This window comes from Brassica napus, unplaced genomic scaffold, assembly GCF_020379485.1.
Source record: "Brassica napus cultivar Da-Ae unplaced genomic scaffold, Da-Ae ScsIHWf_232;HRSCAF=398, whole genome shotgun sequence".
Classification (NCBI taxonomy): Eukaryota; Viridiplantae; Streptophyta; class Magnoliopsida; order Brassicales; family Brassicaceae; genus Brassica; species Brassica napus.
The window spans coordinates 83,118-106,628 of NW_026015704.1; the positions used below are offsets into that span (position 1 = coordinate 83,118).

Sequence of the window (23,511 nt, forward strand, 5' to 3'; positions counted from 1 at the left end):
AGTACAACATTTTTGAAAACAAATGTAATCAATCTAATTATTTTTAATTAGAACAATAACATGGGAGAGTTTACATCTTTCGTTATGTATACTTTTGGATTTCTTCTCGGTCATAACTTTTGTTTTAACATCTGATTTCTATCATAACTATAACGTTCACTTTGATTGCCACCTTATGATATGGATTTTTTTTGGTATGTAACTGGTTTAACGATTGATTACCTAAACAATTGTTTTGACTCTTGCTTCCATGAAAACATCTTTTTTTAGCTCAACATCAACTTTTATTAACCTCTTAATTATCCATATAAAGGTTTATCAACCTCCACTAGAACCACTACAGATTTTAACCACAATGGCATACAGTATAACCTGGGAACATTGAATAGTATGTTGTGCAACATACTCTTGTAATAGGTTTGCAATGATTAACTGCAATTTTAAGTGGTGATAGTCTAGTGGTGATTTTTTAGACACAGTGTTTACACATATCAGTTATGGATTCGATTTTTTCTAATAATTATATTATCATTATTTGGCCGGTAAGGATGTCAACTAGGCGGGTTGTCCATGGGCGGTCCGTGTTCAAATTATTATGGGTTAATATGGACACACTCATAGTAGACCAAATTTTAAAAGGATAAGACCATCTGAATATTGGACATCCCAAATAGCTAAAATATATAGGTTTAGGAAATTAAGAAAAAAATTACAATTTTACTTTGTCTTACCAAAATAATAAAATCGAGTTTTCGCCAAAAGCAAAAAATCGTAATTCCGTAAAAATTGCATTTTCTCCGTGAAAACCATAAAATCGTGTTTTCTCGCTAAAACCGCAAAATCACAATTTCCCGTTAAAATTACCTTTTCTCAGTCAAAACCGCAAAACCATGTTTTTCTGCAATCGAAAATCATATTTTTTCATCAAAATCACAAAAATCTCAAAATAAAATTTCTCGTCAAAAATTCAAACTACAAAACAATAAAGTTTAAGTCTATAATAATATATATATGAATTTTAGTATACTTCCATCTTTGACAATAAAAATTAGGTTATTTGTACTAAATGGGCATTTGGACCCCGTGACAATCCAACTAGTCATGGTTCTTTTTGGATATAATCTTATTTGGATATGGTCCTATTTAGGTGTCGACCAAAATTGTCCAGCAAAAAGACATTCTCAAATGTCCGAATCCGCCTATTTGATATTTTTATTGGCAAGTTTGGATTTGGACTTCGGCCTAAGTATATGGTAGATCGTAACAGACGATTAGTTCAAACTCGGATTATATGTTATGGTACGCTTTCGGAACTCTCAGCAGTAAGTGATTTATTAAAAGAAAGAAAAAAGAAGAGTTTTGGTTTCACTTGATTTATAAAAAGAAAGAAAAAAGAAGAGTTTTGGTTTCACTTTCACATAACGTTCCTATGTTTGGGCTTGTTTTTTAATTGGGCTTTTGTTTTTGAAGAAATCATGTAATCCCGCTGGACCCATATATTTCAAATAAAATCCATGAAAGTATCTCTCACATTCACATCCTATAAGATAGTTAAAGGGTGTCTGGTCCGCCAGTTAAATTCATGACCGCATACCGAAAATGGAAGCATCATCTCATCTCTTTGCACTTCACTCGCGTCTTCTTCATACACCTGCTCCGTTGTTCTGTAACATCCTCTCTCCATAGCTCCCTAACTCACTTTCTGACATTGTTGACATTATTATCCTCGTGTTTCATTATAGTCGCACCAAACCGGAATCGAGTTCGTATTCGGGCCAAATCATGTCCGGAGGAGAATCAGAGCTTCGACTTGGATTCTTCCTCGGATACTACCAACAAAACCCAGGTTTAATAAATCGATAAACTACTACCCTTCTTCTTCCTGCAATATCATTCTTGCTGGTACTCTGTTCCTGAGGTAACTGAATATTCAGTTCTCTGTTTTTATAAAAAAAAGTTCGTATCTTTATCTTTATCTTCCAAGCTTTCAGTGTCAGCTGCAAAAGTTTTCAATTGATTGTTTCGACTCATCGGAGCTTTTTTTTGGTTATATGTCTTTGCTTAAAACATTTTTACTCTGTTTTTAATTTATCTGATTCATTACCAGTAAGCAAATAAACAAGTAGGTAGTTAAACTTACAATCATCATCTAGATGATCTGGTTCACATCCACTAGCTATGCTATTGGCGCTTATACTGTTTCTTAAAATCTGTCTAACTTGTAGCTGAGATAATCTTTAGTTATGCTAACATTTGGATTTGCTCAGTAAGTAAATTCTCAGAGTTTTTAGCTGGCTTGACTGCAGGGGGATGAAAAATCGATGTCACGGAGACAGTGGATGACGACATGTGTTTGCTTATCTCCAGCTTTGATTACCAATGCTTACACATTTGTCTCTGTACAAACCGCAGCCGCTTTAGACAAGAAACCAGGAGTTTGCCGTAACTGTCAGGGCATTGGTGCTGTTCTTTGTAAGCCAACACTTCTTCCCCTTTTGTTGTTATTATGCTTTAGTTTCTAAAACAAACATGAAGTTTTATAGCTATATATGATGATTACTCTGTTTCGTGTAAGATGACATCTTGCTATGTTTGTTTAGGTGATATGTGTGGGGGTACAGGAAAATGGAAAGCTCTCAACCGAAAACGAGCCAAAGATGTTTATGAGTTTACTGAATGTCCTAACTGCTACGGTTTGTCTTCTCTTTCCTTATGTATTTCCTTAGTGTAGTTTTGGTTTGGTTTACCTGATTAATTTGGTGGCTCCTATTTACAAACAGGTCGAGGCAAGCTTGTTTGTCCAGTCTGTTTGGGCACAGGTTTACCGAACAACAAAGGCCTTCTCAGAAGGCCTGGTGCTCGTGAGCTACTCGACAAGATGTACAATGGTCGGCTTCTCCCCAATTCGTGAGCAGGTTTAGGGTCCTTTACATCTCCAAATGTACAGTATTGGTTCCTTTACTAGTTTAAGGCTTGACACGCTTCTCTCCCTGATCCTTCTATCTCTTGTAACTCTCGCAGATTGTTATTGCACATCTGACTTTAAGCACAGAGCCAATATACATGATTATAGAAAGCTATAGAAGGATGTGATTCAAGAAGATGTTTTGTAATGATATTAGCTTTTGGGCTGTACATTCTTATAAACCTATAAGTTCTCTTCAATAAACCTATGTAAACTCATAAGTCATAACCTAACGCCTCAGCGGTAGAAATTAGTTTCAAACCAAAAACCATGATAGATTCTTGTGGGGTAAAAATGGGATTAACTAACATCATAATCCCAAAACCAAACCAATCTTCATTGGCCTTCATGCATCTTAGACACCAGTCTCTCAAGTGTAATCATGAGCGAGATCAACCTTATTACAAGATATAAAGAGAAGTTAGTATAAAAATACGTAGGAAATGCAGTGCTATCTACACGCAATTTGTAAGACTACCAAACTACATCAGTACTTGAAACAATTCATGCAACAACTCTAGTTAAAACAGTTCAGCACATATGCATAGCCATGAAAATTTACAACACTTGTTTATGCCTTATAGACCTTTGTATTCATGTCTTTCTTGGCCTTGGTTACTTGCGGCATTTAGGTCTTGTCATGCATATATACTTATTTCCTTTAGTCTCTCATCGACTCACACTTAAGAAGCTAGCCTTGTTGGCTTTATACAATCACACTTTCTCTTTATTCCTCATTACACTTGACACACATTTACTATCACACAACATTCAACAATACTTGCCGTGTTTTTTTTTGAAACACTTTTTTAACTTTTTTTGAAACACATACTTGCCGTGTTTAAAATTGAAAAAAAAAAACTAAAAGAAAATAGCCATAAGTAATTGTTTACAAAAGGATTTCAGATGACAAAAAAATAATAATAATAAGATAGTGAAATGTAAATGCTAAAGAGTGATATGTAATTAGACGAATTCAATGAGCTCTAACCAACCTGCATGGGAGACACATGTTCATGCGCATGCCTCTATATTTATCAGATTTAATTAGTCAATTTTCATCTTTCTCTTTTTCTTCAACCAATTATCCTGTTAAATGACTTTCTTACTGGAAAGTATGCAACAGCCAACATGCGATACACATGCACTGTAGTTGTTAAATCAGTCAACCTAGTTTTGAATGGTACACATATTTGGCACCAATTAATTGTATTTATGTGTGTGGTTTAATTTTGTCAATAAAATTACTGCAATTTACAATATGCAGGTACATGGTTGGTAAAACATACTGAACGATTTTAAAATAAATTAAAAGTACGTTAAGTTGTGTGAAAAAGTCCTATATATACTCATACTAAATATCTGCTATTGCAACAGAAAGAAGCATACAAGGAAAAAAAAACACATAAACAAATGACTTCAGTGACCACTTTAGCCCTAACACTAGTTCTGATATTCCACCTCACGCCGGAAATAACCGAAGCTCGCCATCTCAATGATCAGAAGCCTTCAGATGAAATGAAATACCTCTTTCCACCTGGGTTGCCCTTCACCGGCGTTCCTCCGTTACCGTCACTTTTTCCTCCTTTCCCTGGAAACGTTCCACGTTTTCCGTTTCCATTACCGTCACAGTCATCACCTCCGGCACCACTTGGTCCACTTCCCGGTTTTCCTGGCGTTGCCTTTCCTCCCCTGCCATTCCCGACGCCGCCACCTGAGTGATTCTATAGGTTAACGCTGCCGCTATTATGATAATTATCCCGTTGGAATAAACTATGTACGTGTAACGTACATGGTACTATGGATCATAATCATGTGTACTCGATGATATAAAAATATTAGTGTTTTATGAAAGTTATTAGTGTAACACAATGTTGATCTATATAATAAATAAATAATTCGACTTGAGTTCCTAGCAAAGGAAATTTTCCCCTCGATCTCTCTTACTCTTTCGTACTCTCATGTCCATGAAGTTTACGAGTTCTAGTCAGTGATGTGAAAACAATAAGTAAAAATGAATGTATACATTAATTCAAAATAAAATAAAATGTGTGAAAACAACCATGTACCTTATAAGTAAAAATGAATGTATACATTAGTTCAAAATAAAATAAAATGATTGTACACATTAATTGTATTTTTGAATGGCTCAAGTTGAATACGTTGCTTTCATAGTTTCAAAGTAGTTCTAGTTGATATATATGTTTGATAGTTGAAATATATGTTTGATCCAAACCATGATATTTGGAAATAGTTTCTCTCCTACTTTTCACCAATTCTTGCTTCTCTTATCCTCAAAGTCAAAGATCATGAAACTTATATGAGTGTTTTGATCTGTTTTTTATTTAACCAACTATTTTAACATATGAATGTAAGTGATGGATCTTACACTTCACAGTTTTACAATTTGTATCCTTAGTATTAAAAATGTTAAAGTTATAGAATAGTTGTCAGAATTATTTTACAAGGTTTATTTAGTTTATTATGCATAGCATTTTACATTTACTTATATCACTCAGAATCAAAATAAGGATTGCCGTTTAGTTTACGTCGGCTGCTCTTTGAAATCTGATGGAGATAGAGGTCATTGTTATGTCTTACACTTTTCTGAGAGGTCTTGTTGGTTCCATTACAAAAACCATTTATTGGATCAACCCTTGTTTCATTGCCAAGTACCACATGTTGGTTGTTGTCTTGTTGAATGGAGACTGGAGTCAGGACTGCATCTAGCTCACCACATGCTGCTGCTATTAGTCCTGGAAACAAGAATTGTAACTGATTCAAAGTTGCTGAAAAGATAAAAATGTTTGGAGCTTTTGCTATATAAATCATAACAAGAACTCTGACCTAAGAACAACGGAGATACTTTCCCGGGTCTTGATTTGAATTCAGGATGGAATTGAGCACCAATGAAAAAAGGGTGGCTTGGTACTTCAACAATCTGTTATATCACCCAACAAAAAAAGAAAGATTCATATAACAAAACCGAGTTTAAATTAGTTTAAACGGTTAGACAAAACCAACCTCTATGCGTTTGCCAGTTTCATCTTTTGCAGCGAACGAGAGACCTGCTTTCTCGAGGCATACAGCCATATCAGGATTCACCTGCATGAAAAGAAGTTAGTTTCTTGTGCATCAAGAAACCTAAATGCGTATTCAAATGTCATTACTACCTCGTATCTATGGCGATGCCTCTCATCAACAAACTCTTTGTTCCCATATCTACAATAACCATAGAGTTAACATAAATAATATTCAAGCATTCACTGAGTGATTCTGGATCGGTGATGGTTTCTTACAGTCTTGCAGATATGCTGTCCTTGACATGGAAGTAAGATCTTCTTGAGCCTAATCTCATTGTTCCTCCCATGTGAGTCGTGGAGCCCTCAGGCATGAAGACTATGCATGGATGTTTGGTTTCAGGTTTAAACTCTGTGCTATTTGCATCAGGCAAGCAGAGAACTGAGCGTGCAAACTCGATGACAGCGACCTGCATCCCAAGACAGATACCTAGGAAAGGGATATTGTTTTCTCTAGCGTATTTGGCTGCAAGAATCTTCCCTTCCACTCCTCTATTACCATACCCTCCAGGGATAATAACTCCATCTGCACCCTGAAGAAGAAACACGCCTCTTGAGGCTTCTCAGAAGTGTATTAAACTACTAACATTTAAAAAAAAAAAAAATGTTAAGCAAACCTTCAGTAACATCCACGCAGCCTTGTATGCGGATGAGTTCTGTCCGAAAGAAACACAGATTATGCTTTAGAGTTTTCAAGAACAAAGCAGAAGCATGAATGAAATTAACCAGATATGTGTGTACCTCTTTCATTGTGGTCTTCTCAAGATCAGGAGATGGAACCAAATCAACTACAAGCTTTTTGCCAAAAGCCACAGAAGCATGCATGAGGGCCTATACAATTTAACCAAAAAGCAATGAGGTTCAGGTAAAGAACTCACTTATTAAACCATACCAATTAAGAGAATAATGTGCCATTGGAGAAAGTGATGACTATGTATAAGTTTTACCTTCGAGACTGATAGATATGCATCTGAGAGGTCTGTATATTTCCCCACCACAGCTATTCTCACCTGTAAAAGTTGACTTGGTGGAATTAGAAAGACACATTGAGGCTATATACTGTGTGATTTATTTGGTAGTGAGACCCACCTGTACATGTAAGTTGTCACTAATTTCCACCATTGAAGCCCATTTTTCTAAAGAAGGTTCTTCAGCTATTCCAGCAAGGTTCAGGACTTTTGAGATTGGTTCATGAGCATTCTGATCCTGTTTCAAGGAGCAAACAGAAGTGTTGCCTTCGATGAGTTTCTTAATAACTTACAAGATAACCTGGTCGTTGAATAATGATACCTTGAGCAACAAGGGAATGTGCCAGATGTTGTGAACATCATGGAGAGATAAGATATTCTGCACCTGAAAATAACAAGCATTGGAAGCTTATTAGAAAAACAAGAAGTCCAGAGATTTCAAGTAAACTAGACAACAAGAGGGAACCCATCATACCGGAACATAGCAAAATCGAGATAGCTTTTCTTTTACATTCTCTTCAAGTACCTACCGGAGAAAAAAAAAAGAGAATTATAAGAGTTTTGATTATGTATAGTAGAACAAGAGGAGATGACACCAAGATGAGCAAGTAAACCTTTGTGCTTCGGCAAGCTATAATATCAGGTGACAAGCCCAGTCCTCGTAGATCTCTAATGCTGTGCTGTGTTGGTTTTGTTTTCTGAAGTAACAAAAAAATTTAAGTTTCTCCAAGACATATAATATATACTTCATTACTGTAAATATATATACATACCTGTTCACCAACAACACTGAGCACAGGCACAAGGGTGACATGGATCAGACAGAAATTCTCAGGTCCTGAACATTGAAGCAATTTCAATTAGATTGATATCTTAAGATTTGTTGTGAAAATCCCCGAACAAAACTCAAACAAACAAGAAAATTGGAGACCGGAACTTGATGCAAATAAAAATGTTGCTTTTTACTGGTGCATCGAGATTTAAGTCAACTTCCAGAATTAAAACAATATCGCAAATGATGTTAGAGAAGGAAATTTTCTTACCTACACTGTATGATAATTGGCTAAGTGCATCAGTGAAAGGCCTAGATTCATTATCTCCTAGGAAACACAAAGATTTCTCTGTTTAGATAAACATAAGAAGCAAACAAAGATATCGAAAATTTTGATGTTGTTCTTTTGGGTTTATTTTTACCTATAGTTCCACCTAATTCGATGATGCAAACATCAGGAGGACCTTCCTTTCCATCTACAGGAATCATGGCAACTCTCTCCACCCATTCTTTTATTGCATCAGTGACGTGAGGAACAATCTAGTTTCATTACCAACCAAAACTCAAAACTCTAGCTTATGGAAAAAATAAAATAAAATAAAATGTTAGAACTTTCTATTGTTTACCTGAACAGTAGTTCCTAAGTAATCTCCTTTCCTCTCTCTATCCATTACTTGCTGTGGCAACAATAGATGTTTTGTGAGTTGTTGCACATAGATCCTAAGTAACAAAAACAGAACATTATGTACTTAACCTGCTGAATCTTTCCAAGAGTGATATTGTTATCTCGGGTTAGTGTGCAACCTAGAAACCTCTCGTAGTTTCCAAGATCAAGATCCACCTTTTGTCCAAGCCCATCAAACAAAGGTCTTTTAAGTCTTTAAATCCAAAATGGTAGAAGAAGACAAACAAGTTGGTTTCTTATTTACCTCACTGCCATCCTCTAAGACAAACACTTCACCATGTTCATAAGGAGATATGGTTCCAGCATCATAGTTAAGATATGGATCTAGAGATGAGTATGAGAAAAGAAGTTGGTTGCTCCGTAAGGAAATATCACTATATTGAACACAATGAAAGAAAGATCACCTATTTTGATACAAGTAACACGAAGACCACATGATTGAAGAAGAACACCAATACTACTCGCTGTGATTCCTTTTCCTAATCCACTCACAACACCTCCTGTTACAAGCACGTACTTCATCTTCTTCCTTTTTCCTGAAACACACAGACAGAGCGGGTGGGTACCAGGACGGGAGAGACAAGAGGAAACAGTATGTGTAACACAGAGGGCTAAAGAGAAAAGCCAGAAGCCTTGAAGCTTTGAGTTTTATCTTACCAAAAGTAAAGAAAAAAATATATTTTAGAGCCCAACAGATTCTATGATGCTATCTCAAAACCAAACATGTACTTGGTTATAAGGGAGAAGGAAAATGAAAGCAATTTATAGGGGAAGATGAAGCAGTGGCAATTTCCCTTGGCTACCTAATTAACTTAGATTTAATTTTTTTTTTAAATATATACTTTTACATTGAACAATAAAAGACTTAGAAAATCTTTTATCAAAAAAAAAGACTCTAAAGATACAATTATTATAAGCCAGATTGTATATTGTTATTTGTGTCCTTGACATTATAATATCTTTTATGTTTATCAGCCATATGTATCTATTCTTAATGGTAGGCATTTATTAAAAATCTAAAGCATTTATAATGATGGTGGATATGAGGAAAATTGTTAACATTGCATGTGTTTAGCTTAGCAGTGTTGCCATTTAACAGGCATATCTTTTTATTGAACATTTAATATTTTTGTGATCTGAAAATTTAAATACCAAAACTAGAGACATAAAGAAAATTCCAAACAAAAAGGAAAGTTCAAAAGAAAGACTAATCAAATATATATATATATATATTATAATTATTAAACGTAAATGTAAAGTCAAAAACCATTGTTCAAAATTCTTATTTACTATTGTTGGATTCTAAAAGCAAATGCCACTTTTCAAAAAATGTAAAACTAGTGGCGTTGGACTTTACGTTTTTTTGTGGTATAATAGAGAAAGATCACTATTTTTTCTCTATATTTTATTTTAAAATAGATTAATTATATTATAGAATTAGATTTGCTTCAAAGATTTAATTCTATAGAGTTTTTCTAATATAAAGTAGAATATCGAAGATTGTAACCACTTTACTCTAAAAATATAGTAAAAATATAATATATCTCTATATTTTACTCTATAATAAAGTAATTTAATTATAAAGTTAAACCATTGAAGTATATCTAACTTTATCATAGAATTATTTATTTAAAAGTAAAATATAGTAAAGAAAATAGTATTCTACTGAAGATGGTCTAAGATAGTTTTTGCTAACCACGTATCGATAATTTAGTGATCGTCACTTTTGAAAAGTTAATTCTGTGTGATTGTGAATATGCAGTAATGTTTTGAACCTCATATTAATATTCGAAAAAAGTTTATACGTGGATTGCATCTTTAAAAAAAAATGTAGTCATTCCATAAGTTCATGATTTTTTAGGTTAATAAATATAAAAAGGATATTTTAGGTTAATAAAAATATGTTGTTTACATTTAAACTCCCGCAACGATAAACAAGAATTTCGAACGATGGTTTCACGACGTCATCTTTCTCTAAGATTTACATTTTTTGATTATAATGATTTTAGAAGTATGGAATGTGACAATGCAACCCACAGGCAACGCAGGAGTATGGAATGTGACTTTCTTATCGAGTTCGAAGGTCAGTCCCAACAATGTTACCCTACATGATACATTACTCCACGCGTCGTGTTAACCACAGTTCAACGGTCAAATGTTGCATGTTCTTTTCTTTTGTGGCTCAGCTTGTCCTACGGGTTTTAATCAATGCCCTTTTAAAAGAACACTGTCGACAAAAAAATGGACACACACGTTAATTTGCTGTTTGTAAAAATAAGAAATTTTTATATATATTTTTTAATTAAGAAGTTTGATAACATATTTTGCTTTATACGATAAGAGATTTTATTCTGAAATACTTGTTTGTTATGAGATGTTACCATACTATATGATGTGTTTACATTTATATATACTTACTTTTAGTGCTTTCTTTCTTCTATAATAAAACTTTGATCTAGTACATTTTTGAACACCAATCTTATCTATTTTAATGTGTGAAAAATCATGTCCATTTCATCTAATGGTAGTACGTGACGTCGCGCCGTATGGATTAGTTATTATTGTCGCTGTTAAAGTATGGCTGATTAAACTTAAAATATGTAAGAAGTATAACCATATTTTTATAACTAAAAATGTGGTCTTGATTCCAAAAAGAAATGTGATCTTCAGGCGGAGATCTGAATAATAAATATCTTATGGTAGGTCAAGGTCAAGTCTTCTAATCTACATATGTTTTACTATAAAGTACAAACTCATTCTTGGTAAAACACTTTATTTCAAACATTTGTCTATAATTCAGTGTGATATTATTATAGGTGTTACTGAAAAATAAACATGTTTTCTCAATATTAGTATTTTTATTTCATAGTAACAAACGTTATGGAAAAACAAACACCAACAACATTTTAATTCAATGGATCTTTTAGTTTCAACTGGTATAGTGAAAATTATACCAATGATATTGATATGAGTCTGCGTCTCACTATATCCACTAATCCACAGCATTTAACATGGCGGATTGTGCATTTACAAAGAGATTAAGAACTAACGAATATGAAACCTTTTAATCAATCAAAAGGTATATATAAATGCGCACAGGCAGAGATTAAGAGATGTACTTTATTGGATATGGTGGAGGTTGGTGTCAGTTATTGGCAGTTGGACCACGTCACTGACACGTGGTACATTGTCATTTTCAACTGTTTTACGTTGAGGAAGTTGTGGGTCCCATCCTTCTGCTGACCAACTGACACTCGACTGTTATAAGCTTTTTCTCGTACGGCTATTGGTCCTACCTATGACTCACCACAACTCTCTCTGGACAAATCTTCTTGTTTATGTATTTTATCACCTGCCTACACTATGAAGAAAGAGTCAAATTAATCTCAATAAGGACATCTCTCCTAGCATATCATCTTCATCATCATATAATAAACTATATAACAAAAAGTTAGTGTTTTAATAGGCTGAAATCTGCAAAAGACATATGGGCTCACGTAGTAACTGTCATAAGAAATACATTTTTTTGTCAACTGTCAGAAGATATCCACATGATTATAGAAACATGATTGTTTTCAGTGGCGGACGTAGTAAGGGCCGTACGGGGGCATGTGCCCCCATATAGTTTTTCAATTTCTTTGAGTAATTAAGCTTAATCAATGACAGTGCCCCATAATGAATTATAAAATATAGTGAAAAATGTTATGTGCCCCCGATTAAATCCAGTTCTAGATCCGCCCCTGATTGTTTTCATTTTAGTTAGTTAATGTAATACGTGGCCGATTCCTTCATAAATTATTCACTAATAATGTCTAACAAAGCCGTGTTAATGTCGTGTTGATGAATGATTTATTTGCTTCGCCACATGAGAATCTTTTGTAGGGTGAGAGAATATTTGATGTGTTTTACACTTTTACTACGGTTGGCACGCGCAAAAGGTTTCTTTTGAGATTTTATTTTTCCTTTTGTACATCAATTAGATTGAGTACTATCTTTTCTCTTCTTTTTGTCAAAGGATTGAAAACAAACCAAGCTTACTCCAATTAATATTTTCTGCCATTAAATTGTAGACCTCTCTTCATACTGTTATGCTTATCTACTTGTCTTTCACACCATTAGTATTTATGTCATGTGTTGTCTAGAGGATATACGTAATGCGACGAAATTAGAGTCTCATAAATGTTTGGAACAACATAAAAACGTAACTAATTGTGTAAAGTCACTACACCAAAACTGTAAAGGGCTATGGTTTTGCAGCTACAAAATAATTTAAAACTAAAAGTGACTATTATATGGGGTTTCTCCTAGTTAACTAACTATAAGCTATACTTAAATCTGTAGTATTTCGAAGAAAATGAACCATAGACAAATTATGAAATCAAACCATAAATAGTATCGTAGTTAAATCGTGAAAAGAAAAAAAATAATCATGTTTGAATATTGATATCCACACCACACATCCAAGCTACAAAATATATTGTGGCTATATATACTACCTAAATAGCCACGGAATATTGTTTGTAGTGTCCGGGGCTTTCAAGGTTTGGGACAATGTGTAGGAAGTGGGTTTTCCTCGACCGACACCTGTTAAGGTGGTGGTGGGAGAGAATGATAATTGACAAAACTAAAATCAGAAAGTCACTTGGACTTGGTCTGAAACCACTAAACTTGACGTCCCTTATTCTCCTCCTCCATAAGTGCTGGAAAGTGGGTTTCCTTCAGTCTCCATACGTGATAAATTGATAATGATTTATTTGTCAGTAAACACAAATGCACATAAAACATAATTTGAATCTCTGTGAAGCTAAGAAAAGAACCACATCTTTCTAAGAATGTAGATATCATCAGAGGTTAATTAAAGAGTGTAAGATCAAATTCAAAACGCTTAGCCTATGTACTTGTTACCACCTTGGGAATCAAGAATGAAAAAGGAAGAAAACTAGATTATGGTCATGAGATTGTAATAGAGATGTTATTCAACTTTCCTTTTTTTATATTTGTTAAAAATGCTATAGATTTTTTGAAACCCCGATGCGCAATGGAACTAGGAAGTCTCTAATTCAGATTGATGTTCACCAGTTTCATCTGCGGGATTAACTTAACACACATAGATTAGAGAGAGAGAGAGAGAGAAGAAAAAAAAAGAAAGAGATTCAAGCCTTCTTGGCTTTTTTAACTTTATTAGCTTTAATAGCTTCAGTGATCTCTCTCCTTCTTTTCGCAGCGGTCTTGTTCATCTCTCCACCATTATTGTTGTTTCGTGCGTTTGTTCCTCCTCCTCCAGAGCTTTTGTTAGCTGCTTTCAGTGCTTCTTGCACAAACACCTTCAGCCTCCACAAAGTAACATCACTCTGTTCACACAAAAACAAAACAAAAAACCGTTATAACCATTTTCACGCAACAAAGAAACTGAAATCAATGAATGTTTTGGTGTTTACCTGAAGATCAATGTCAAGCTCCACTTCTGGTGCTCCAGCCGGGAAATGCGGGTTCCCCTCTGAAACCATTTTCAGCGCCTTGGACAGATCCTCAGGAGAGAGACGACCCAAAGCTGCAGAAAGTCCTTTCTTCTCTTGAGTGGAGAGCTTTCTGTTCATTTCAGAAATCAAAACGAAAATAAGAAGCAAGAACATTCATTAAGGGTTCAATGATTAACAGAAGAGATTAGTTAAAACCTGCACTTCTGAACCACTATCTCCCTAAGTTTCTCAAGCTCCTGATCAATCTCATACAGCTAAAGACACAAGCAAAAGACTCATCAATGCCCTGAAACAGATAAACAACTTTTATAAACGAAAGGGTCTTGCATTTGCTTACTTCGTTGCTTAAATCTCTAGCCTTCTCTGCTTGAGCAGCCTCAACAGCAAGCTGCTTACTCGCACGATCCTGAGCCTCTTCCTCTGCTTGTTTCTTTTCCTGTTTCATAACAAAAGCAGTTAAACACAGTCACTCACATTACAAAGACAAGAATAATTAGAAAATGTACCTCTTCGACGAGTTTAGGCATAATGGTAAGCCATTTCTCCTCAAACTTCTCCAAGAGAGATTCAGCCATCACATAGACATCATGCTTCTCTTCGTTATATCTCATCGCGTTCTTGAAAACTAGCCTGACATCAGCATATATCTCCCGGACATTGCTATACTCAGAACCCTCCATTTTGGTTCTAATAGTTCCCAAATCCATTGGCTTCTCTATAACCTGAAATATAAAGAAAGATTTATCAAAAAAAGAAAAAAAAAACACTCATTACACGAAGTTCCAAGGAAGGTTTGAATCGTAACCTTGTGATAATCATCGAGTCCTAGCCCTTCAACATCAACAGGTTCCAGAAACGGCCACGCCCATTTTTGTTGAGCAATCTAAGAGGTGTATAAGAAGACGAAAGGTTCAAATAGAGCAATCCAAGATCCAAGCTTCAAAGTTTCATCATTATCTTTTTTTTTTATGCTTACCTGACGAATAATGGTTGCAAACTGACGCATAAGTTCAGGGCTGGAAACATGTTTGCCTCTTGTTTTCTCTTTGCCAGCGGAGCTACACTTGGAGGGTTGAGATATAGCAACTTTTTTCCCGCCGGAGTTACTCTTGGAAGTGTTGGTTTGACCTGCTCCGTCTTTGGTGGAGTAAAAATGTTCAACCTCCACTACTTTTTGCTCAAGCTGCACTTCCAATGTAGAGACGTAAGAGACTTACAAGTAATGACGATGCAAAGTGAAAGCGATTGTTACCTGATTCACTCTCTCGGTTATAACATCTACACAAGTCCCATAATCCTCAAGCTTACTCTCCTCATCTCCGTTGAGAACTTCGAGCTCTGAGTTCTCGACGACATCGCAGTTAGGGACAAGCACAGGTTCCTCCTAAACAATGACAGCACAACCTTCAGAACAAGCTTTTCTTTCTTGTTACTTTTTTTTAGCCTTTTAAGTAAAAATAATAACACGAAAGGATTAAAGCTTGTTCCCTAATCCACCAACTCCAGCCTCCAGACCAAACATGAATTGCATCTCTTTACAATCATTCTCACTAAAATTGAGTAAAGGTGGAGACTTTCTGATTACCCTTTAATCTAAATTAAGGTGGTTTCTCAAAAGAACACAACTTGAAACCAAAGGTAAATCAAATTCAATCCTTTAACAGAGTCTGTAGCTATATAAGGAAGTAAGAGTATGTACCTTGACGTTTACGGACATTGGAGAAGCGTGGTACTGACTCGCGAGCTTTTCGACGGACCAGGAGACACAGGAAGGAAGGACGAAGAAGAGAAGGTCAGCTTACCCTTTTTTTTTTTTTTTTTTTGCTCTTTTCCCGGTTTAGGGTTTGGAACAAAAAGGCTTTTCGAATCTGGGCTTATGTGTTCGGCCCATTAATGATTTTACCTTTTTTTTTATTTTCAATAACATTCCAAAATTAAATATTTTAAAACTAGAAAATATAGGTCTATTTTTTATGAAATTAAATAAAAACTGATTATGCAGATGTTAAACGTGTATGGCATGTATTAATATGTATAGTTTACTTGTTGAACAAATAAAAATGATGGTTTTGGTCGATTCTTAGGAACCCCATATAGTATATGCTTCTTTTTTTAAGAATAGGTAAAAGCTATGAAAACCGAGAAAAACTAGTTTCCCTAACTTAAAGAAAACTTTTCGAAAATCTTGAATGGTCAATAAAATGGCTTTTAGAAAGGAAAAAAGAAAACAAAATCTATAGCATTTTTACTTTGACAACATTTGTTTCTTGTTCTTGCCAAGAGTAAACTTCCAATGATCCAACAACAACAACAACAAAAAAAAAAATTGTATTTATTTCTAAAATCAGTTTCTAATATTTTTGTCAAGATTCAAAATCATTTGATTATACTCATCCATTTTCTAATATTTTTTGGCAATATTCAGAATTAGTTGCTAAAAAAAAAGAGGCAATATTCAGAATTCATTTGATTATCCTCGTGACCTCATCATGTACCTCATCATTCACATACACTGCTCAGAAAAAGCCAATGGTCATATATTATCAGGGGCGAATGTAGAGATATTTTTTTGTGGGTGCATAACTAATACAATTAAAGTAAGAGACATAGTTTGATCGAATTCGTGCTATTAATGGGTGCACAAGATCATTAAAACCATCTATCCTAGCTGATTTATTGTATTTTGCATACTAAAATATAAAATCTTGCAAATGTTGTGGGTGCACGTGCCCCCTTAATCACTGCCCTGGCTTCGCCACTGTATATTATCATGCATCTTCTTGATTTTTTTTATAAATTCAAATATTATCATTCACCACCTTCACACCGCCAACACCCCTACATGTTAGTCACCACTTCTCCACGCCGCCATAGACGTGCTTTCCACTTCTTCCCCGTTTTATATATATATCCTATGAATTCTACGTTTCTAATCCAACCCTAAGCATCTCACCTCTTACTTTTCATTCACCTTTGTTAGTATATTACCTTAGATTACTAAGTTTATTATGTCTCCTCCAGCGTTGATTGTGTTAGAAGATGGTCTAACCAACAAATGGAGCAACGACGAGTGGCAGCGTCTCAGCGTTTTCCCCGGAGAAAACCCTAACCCTACTTTCAATTTCTTAGTGAAGAACCAGCTGACAGTTTCACCGGTTCTCTCCCGCCCATCTGTGAAAGATGAAAGCTTCAGAATGGTCTTACCTCTGGCTATGTCTCCGCCAAGAGACAACGCCGTGCCGCTTCCTGTTCTTCCCGAGCCGATGATGAAGCCACGTAAGAAGCTTGGCACCCAAGAATCCATGCTTTCTGTTGGAAAAGCTAGGTATCCCGTAAAAAAATTTATCCATGAAGATGAAGAAGAGTTCAAATGCAACGCCTTCTGTTTATCCCTCCCTGGATTTATGAAGCAAAAACATGTGAGGTCACCGAAAAGCAGCGATGATTCTTCTGTAAAGAAGAAGAAGATGACCAAAGCGTCATCGTTTTCAAACTCCACAATCTCCCTAGGTGACTCGTTTGAGAAATTCGAATGTGGCTCATGGGCTTCAACAACAACGGCTCTAGCCCGAGAAAACAACCGGTTGTACTTTGATCTACCAGTGGAGATGATCAAGTGTGGCCGTGGAAGCGGTGGAGATGTCCAAGAACCAATGAGTTTGGGTTTCTTCTTCGACAAGGAACGAGAAAGTTTACCTTTGAGAAGTGTTCTAAAGACTTCTCGGTCGGAAAGGCAACAAAGGGGTTGTTCGGCTGAGACATCACCGCATCGCCGTGTCAGGTTTTCAACCACGACCTCGGTTTCATGCCCGACTTCACCGCGGTCGTGTATCACCCCACGCTTGCTTAAAGCTAGAGATGACTTCAACACGTTCTTAGCAGCACAGAACGCGTGAAGAACTTAAGAAAACATAGCACTATAATAAGACTTACTATAATATATGTTCGTATCTACAAGTAACCGGTATGTATATAACAATGATGAAGGATTACGATATTGATCCTCCACATGTATCACCTTTGATCCGAATATTAAGCTTTCTTTTTGGTACTAATTTTCCCATCATTGTTTTTATATTGGTACATAATTAATAAAACGTATAATATAAACGGTAAATACTAAACCTTTCAACATCGTACAAACTTGATGGAAGGAAAGTAAAAAGGTATATGTGTCTTTACAAGAAGAAGAAAACTTCAACGTCAAGAAAAGAGTTGATATGAATCTCTGAGGCAGATCCGAAATGCAAACGCCCTCCAGTCAAACGTAAAAGCAAACAAAGGAAGAAAAAAGGGTGGGTTATACAACAAACAAACGTGTGTAAGGTTAAGGTGAAGTATTGTTAGCGTTTTGAACCGTTGGTTTCATTAGTTGTTTAGGTGCTTGAATCGAAGAAGACGCGAACAACGTCTAGAATCTTAGCACGACAAATAGGGCATTTCCCGCCATTACATTGTAGCTCGTTTGCGCATCTTAGGCATGTGCACATGTGTCCGCACCTAACCGCAACAAATTTGTAGGAACGTATAAACAAAGTAAAAAAAAAAAACTAGTACCAAATTTTTTATCAAAAACCCTGAAAAAGACAAAACTGAAATGTTTTTTTTTTTAATAGCCAAAGGATTAGGTGAGTTGGTTACCTGTATAGAAGTGTTTCAACTTGCGATGCGTTACAAACGCAGCATTTGCGTTTCAGGGGATTTTCGCGGTGAACTGACTTTTGAAGGGTAGCGTTTACGTCCAAACACGTTTTGACAGAGTCACGTAGCTCCGACATATCTAGCTGGAGCTGTAAGATCTGTGATCTCAACTCGCTTATAATCTCCATCTCCTGAAACATTTTTGGTGACATAAAAAAATGTCAGATCTCATCAAAATTAATTGCTGTTTTTCATTTTTGTGACATGTCAACAAGAAAGCAAGACTCACAGTGGATTGAGGAGTGTGCAGTGGTGATAAGTCAGGTGTGGAAGAAACTCCTATGTCCTGAGAACTCCATGATCATGCCGGTGATGGGGCAAATAACTGCGATGACGTGTGGCTCAAGTCATCTCTGACTTCTTCGTCGTCTTCATCTTCTCCTTGGCCTATGTCACATTCTTGTTCCTCTTTACCAGCTTCCTCAATTCTCTGAACCGGATGTGTCTGAACACGGGACATCATGAGCTTGTCGATCTTCTCTCGCAATTCGCTCTGGAGGAAATCAGAAACTGTTCTTCTGTATGGTCAATAGAACGGATGTTAGGTTATAAAAAGATGTTTTGAATTAAGAAATATGATGTTACAAAAAAATAAAGAAATATGAATTCTTTTCATTTTGTTTTACCTCTCAAGGAGTCTGCATATATCGTCTTTGTCAGATCGAGTGTTCATCACTTCCAAGTAGCGCGATTTCCTCAGATCTTCCCAGTAAGTCCGAGGCCGAGATATTTCAGTAAACCAGTCGTTGCTCGTTTCTCCATAATAAGATTGTTCATCCTCATACTCTTCTTGATATTCCCATACAAACGACGTTTCTTGCGACTCAAGGAACGGTGTTTCATGAGTTCCATTTTTACGGCTTTCCACAATGTTCGCCATTTCCTTCTCCGGTGTACGCGGTTCTTGAAGAGTTACGATGGTGTGGGGGCTTGTGTTATCAATTTTTCTTTTCAAAGCTTCTTGCAGCTGACGGTAACTCATCTTTGGTTCGGTTTCTTTCTTGCGTGAGTTTGCTTCCTCTATCTTGTGGTTTCGATGGCTAAACCGCTCTGCGGAAGACGTTTCTAGAAGAATAGTAGTGTCTTTTGGCTTCATGCTCTCGGTACTTCTCTCTGTTTCTAAGGTAGTTTCTTGTCTCTTCTTCCGTTCTGCTTCAGAAGTGGCGTTTGCCCCGAATCTTTCCCTATTTAACGATGTAAAGATTGAGAGCTGAACTTGTAAAAAGAGAATAGAAAGGTTCTTGATCTCACCTTAGGTTAAGAACTGTAGAACCAAATTCAAAGCGACTCAGATCAGGTGTTTCTGCGCTAGAAAGATGACGGTCTTGAATCAATAAGCCGCGTTTGAGAGTCCTTAGCCGCAACATTGACTGTGTTATCAAGAAAAAGCGAGAGAGTTTAAACTCCGAAAATGGGTTTATTTTGTAACTTAAGAAAGTTATGAGCTATATTTGTAAACATGTGGAAGTATAGGGTGGTTTCTCAAAAATGCAAGTGTACCTGGAGACGACCGCGTTGAGAAAACTTAGAAACTGCGTTGCGTCCAGCAAGCGACTCCAGTTCGCGATGACGGTCGCGTTCCAAACGCATAAGCAAATCGGAGAACGCTTGCCGTCCTCGTAGACGCGGCGAGCAAGTAACCGCCCGAAAACTACTTTTCTCCTGCTTCGGCGTTTTAATGTTCAGCACGTCGGCGGCACGAACATTATCTCCGGCGGTTAGCTTCAGTTTCCGGATAATCTCAGCGACTCTGCCCCATTTGCTCTCTCCGGACTCAGGAACCGTACCGAGAGCACCGGATTCAACCTCCACCGTTGGATCATTATTCTTAGACACGTTCTCTGATTCAGACTCTCCGTCGGTAGATGGAGCCGAAAGGTTGGTTTCTTCTTGAATCGGCGATGAGTTTCCGGTGCTAGATCGGTTCAGCCTCGCCTCCCATATCTGCACAAGAGAAGAAGCTCCTCCACGTTTGTCGTTTCTCTTCGTGCTGTCGGAAAAGTTATTTCCTTTGCCGGTACGTGGTTTCTCCGGCGACCCAAGACGGCTTTTGTTCTTCTTTTTGAAAACGGCGTCGTGGTTGTTCTGCCTTTGGTTGCGGTCTCTGAGGATGATGCATCCGAAGTTAGATCGCAAAGAGGCGATCTCTAACTGAGAAGACGCCATTTCGTTAACGATCAAGAAGAGGAAGACAAACAACATAAAGACTCATCTTTGATCGGATCTCGATCTTGTGAATATGTTTGTCTCTCTCCAAAAGGGGAAAGAAGAAGAAGAAAAAAAGGAAGAAAAGTTCGTTTTTTTGTAACTAACTGAAGATACTAATTTTTGGTGTTAAGACAAAGGTAACGATGAAGAAACAGAAATTCAGTGCAACTGTGTGTTTGTTTTATCTATTTTTAGAAGGTTTTGATATAACGACGACCAGTAAAAAGAACAGAACTGCGAGTCCTTGAACTGTTTTGTGTTTCATCCTCTAAACTTGGAAACGTGTCGGAGAAAAAGGAAAGAATACAAAACAGAGTGTAAAAGTTAAGGAAAGACAGATTCGAGATGAAGACAAGTAGTTAAGTTGAGTGTCTCGAGGAAGCTTCTAAAATAAGGCGTTGGGAATGCAGAAAGCGTTCACTTGGGGGAATTAAAAATGTAATCTTTTGAAAGTTTATTAGCGTTGGAATTTATGAAGGCGTGGAGGGCCCTAAAGCGGAGAGTCCAAAGGAGCCGTTGGCAATTGGGGACCATTGACTAGATTTTTAACATTTGGATCAACTCTTGATTTATTTTCATTAAACTGTTTTTAAAAACCTGCATAATTTTCTAGATCAAGATTCAGAGATTTTTTGCGCCAAAAATAATGTATAGTGTTTGCTAAATCAAAAATGTTCTACTGTGACATAAAACTATGATTCATCGACATATAATTAAATTACCAAAGCAGAGTCTGAAACCTACGGTAACAGAAAGATATAAATTCATATTCTATAGTATTAAGTTTTCCTTTCCTCGGTCCTATATGAGTTCGTTAACTAAGAATTCAATTTGTCGTAAAATATGGTTGAGATCAACAATCTTTTCATGGTTTCCTCTTTAATGAGTTACACGAAAGGCGGGAGCTGAGTCAAACCAAACCAACTAACTAACCAAAAATTGAATATTAATTGTTCTTCCAAGACAATGGATAGTATATGTTTGGGTACACAATCGTGTTCTTAAACTATTGTAGGATAAATGGGAGATCCGTGATGTTCTTCTACAAGGTGGGCTCAATGCTAGTGAGCAACATGAACTTTCCAAAGTATGGTTAGGGGATCATGGACTATAGTGTGGTTATCTGAAGACGTCCTGAGAATCCAAGTCGGAAGAGTCAGAAAACATAAAATATGAAATAGTTCATTTTTGAGCTGGGCCAAACAAGTAGAATAATTTAATATGTCGCTTGGTGAGTTAGGTATCAATCTAATATGTCGTTTGTTTTAGTGACAAAAAAAAAAAAAAAGGAACACTGTTCTTCAGAGAGCTCTAAAATGCTTTCAAGAGAATGGATAAATATCATGAACTGACCAAATGACTGAATTAATGTCGATGAAGAAACGAGCAACAGACTTGAAGATGGATGAACTTATCACGAGGGTGGAAAATGCCCAAAATAATGGAAAAAAAATTGTGATTAATTTTAATATGCACATTAAAGAGGGTAAAAATACATATACTTAACATCTGACATAAAGGCTATCTCAACAAAATAAAAGAAATTGATAGGTTTGCACCGCATAGATCAATTTCAAATTTATGATAGTTATGACCGTCATGTGAAAATACAAATATTCAACAGTGATCTATGTTAGACTAACAATTTAATTAGTAGTATATGAAAAGATGTACCTGTGGATGTACATAGATCAAGAAATGCCGTTGGACCAGTGATTGGCGAATTCACTATATCCTGAAACGAATTCATCGATTGGCGAAAAGTTACACATAAGTTTTAGTGGACATTGTGCAATTTTTACCAAATAGTAATTCTTTAGAGGGCATTCCAAACATGCGTCCCAACGACCAACGTATACCAACAAGTGGAGTTAATGTTTTTTATCATGCTCTCTTTAGTGTGTGATGATGTGAAATATTTTTATCTGAATTACTGACTAAATATTGAAATGTGACGGTAGCCTACAATATATCAGAGAAGTTTCATGCACCAACACCATAACCACCATCAGACGAGATGCCATTGCTCTCGTCAAGGTTTACTTAAGTGAATGCATAGGGCTACCGACACACTATTTTCATTCACCTTGAAATGCCAAAGATCTCTTATTCATTAGCCACACGACATCGCAATTTTTTTTTAAAGATTTAAAATATATTCAATAAATACAATTTGAAATTTTTTGACATCCAATTTATAAAATCAAGTGGCAGTTGAGGTTGAATTGTTCTAGGAAAAAATCCGCTTCAACCAAATCTGATATATATGAGAAAAGAGAACACCACTACTTTTCGCTTCTTTGGCAAGAGAATACACACATATTCTTGGATCTGCAAAAATATATGAGATGCAAAATCCCAAAAAAACTATCTCGTAAAAGGTGAAATGAAACTAACTCAAAATCAAACGTTGAGGATTTGTAATTATGTTCACCAAGTCTGAGAAATCTATCTCTACTTGTATCGTAGTGATATGTAAATTTTGTAATTAATTAGGACATTGTCTATAGAAATTCTTCTCTCTTTGCATGGAGAGTTGAAAGATTTTTGCGACAACTTTGTTATCCAATACATTCCACTTCCATCTGATTTATATAGGTCCACGCTGGTCTACTAAATGTACCATAATTGACCGACCCATTAAACATTAAT

At 36.0% G+C, this 23,511-nt stretch overlaps 6 protein-coding genes across 11 annotated transcripts; 3 read left to right on the plus strand and 3 right to left on the minus strand.

The window, feature by feature from the left end:
* Window positions 1-1,519: 1,519 nt before the first annotated feature.
* On the plus strand, window positions 1,520-3,165 carry LOC125600628 (protein PHOTOSYSTEM I ASSEMBLY 2, chloroplastic-like). Of its 6 annotated transcripts, none has more exons than XM_048773258.1 (6): window positions 1,520-1,666; window positions 1,743-1,846; window positions 2,307-2,472; window positions 2,601-2,693; window positions 2,781-2,941; window positions 3,022-3,165. In XM_048773258.1, the coding sequence occupies exons 1-5, from the start codon at window positions 1,600-1,602 to the stop codon at window positions 2,909-2,911; spliced, it is 561 nt and encodes a 186-aa protein (XP_048629215.1). In that variant the 5' UTR covers window positions 1,520-1,599; the 3' UTR covers window positions 2,912-2,941; window positions 3,022-3,165. The 6 variants fall into 6 exon arrangements, with proteins under 6 accessions (XP_048629215.1, XP_048629214.1, XP_048629213.1 ...); XM_048773257.1 differs by having other exon boundaries at window positions 2,781-2,915; XM_048773256.1 differs by having other exon boundaries at window positions 2,781-3,165.
* Window positions 3,166-4,338: 1,173 nt separating this feature from the next.
* On the plus strand, window positions 4,339-4,870 carry LOC111210396 (formin-2). Its single transcript, XM_022710748.2, has one exon. The coding sequence runs from the start codon at window positions 4,379-4,381 to the stop codon at window positions 4,685-4,687; it is 309 nt and encodes a 102-aa protein (XP_022566469.2). The 5' UTR covers window positions 4,339-4,378; the 3' UTR covers window positions 4,688-4,870.
* Window positions 4,871-5,386: 516 nt separating this feature from the next.
* Window positions 5,387-9,301, minus strand: LOC111210395 (CTP synthase 1). Its single transcript, XM_022710747.2, has 20 exons — window positions 9,128-9,301; window positions 8,875-9,006; window positions 8,715-8,794; window positions 8,540-8,626; window positions 8,412-8,462; window positions 8,208-8,325; window positions 8,057-8,113; window positions 7,787-7,851; window positions 7,628-7,711; window positions 7,489-7,539; window positions 7,336-7,398; window positions 7,135-7,251; window positions 6,993-7,055; window positions 6,787-6,876; window positions 6,663-6,701; window positions 6,265-6,578; window positions 6,139-6,187; window positions 5,990-6,070; window positions 5,813-5,906; window positions 5,387-5,721 (listed from the first exon to the last, which is right to left on the minus strand). Exons 2-20 carry the CDS (start codon window positions 8,990-8,992, stop codon window positions 5,477-5,479), a joined length of 1,866 nt encoding a protein of 621 aa, XP_022566468.2. The 5' UTR covers window positions 8,993-9,006; window positions 9,128-9,301; the 3' UTR covers window positions 5,387-5,476.
* Window positions 9,302-13,440: 4,139 nt separating this feature from the next.
* Window positions 13,441-15,802, minus strand: LOC125600630 (transcription factor GTE1-like). The gene is made up of 9 exons (XM_048773260.1): window positions 15,650-15,802; window positions 15,203-15,334; window positions 14,927-15,133; window positions 14,756-14,833; window positions 14,457-14,672; window positions 14,288-14,386; window positions 14,146-14,204; window positions 13,909-14,059; window positions 13,441-13,821 (listed from the first exon to the last, which is right to left on the minus strand). The coding sequence occupies exons 1-9, from the start codon at window positions 15,665-15,667 to the stop codon at window positions 13,624-13,626; spliced, it is 1,158 nt and encodes a 385-aa protein (XP_048629217.1). The 5' UTR covers window positions 15,668-15,802; the 3' UTR covers window positions 13,441-13,623.
* Window positions 15,803-16,559: 757 nt separating this feature from the next.
* Window positions 16,560-17,846, plus strand: LOC125600631. Its single transcript, XM_048773261.1, has one exon. The coding sequence runs from the start codon at window positions 16,959-16,961 to the stop codon at window positions 17,844-17,846; it is 888 nt and encodes a 295-aa protein (XP_048629218.1). The 5' UTR covers window positions 16,560-16,958.
* A 192-nt stretch (window positions 17,847-18,038) lies between these two features.
* Window positions 18,039-22,477, minus strand: LOC125600629. The gene is made up of 6 exons (XM_048773259.1): window positions 20,152-22,477; window positions 19,903-20,021; window positions 19,278-19,835; window positions 18,881-19,169; window positions 18,592-18,782; window positions 18,039-18,450 (listed from the first exon to the last, which is right to left on the minus strand). The coding sequence occupies exons 1-4, from the start codon at window positions 20,851-20,853 to the stop codon at window positions 18,953-18,955; spliced, it is 1,596 nt and encodes a 531-aa protein (XP_048629216.1). The 5' UTR covers window positions 20,854-22,477; the 3' UTR covers window positions 18,039-18,450; window positions 18,592-18,782; window positions 18,881-18,952.
* Between the last annotated feature and the right edge of the window lie 1,034 nt (window positions 22,478-23,511).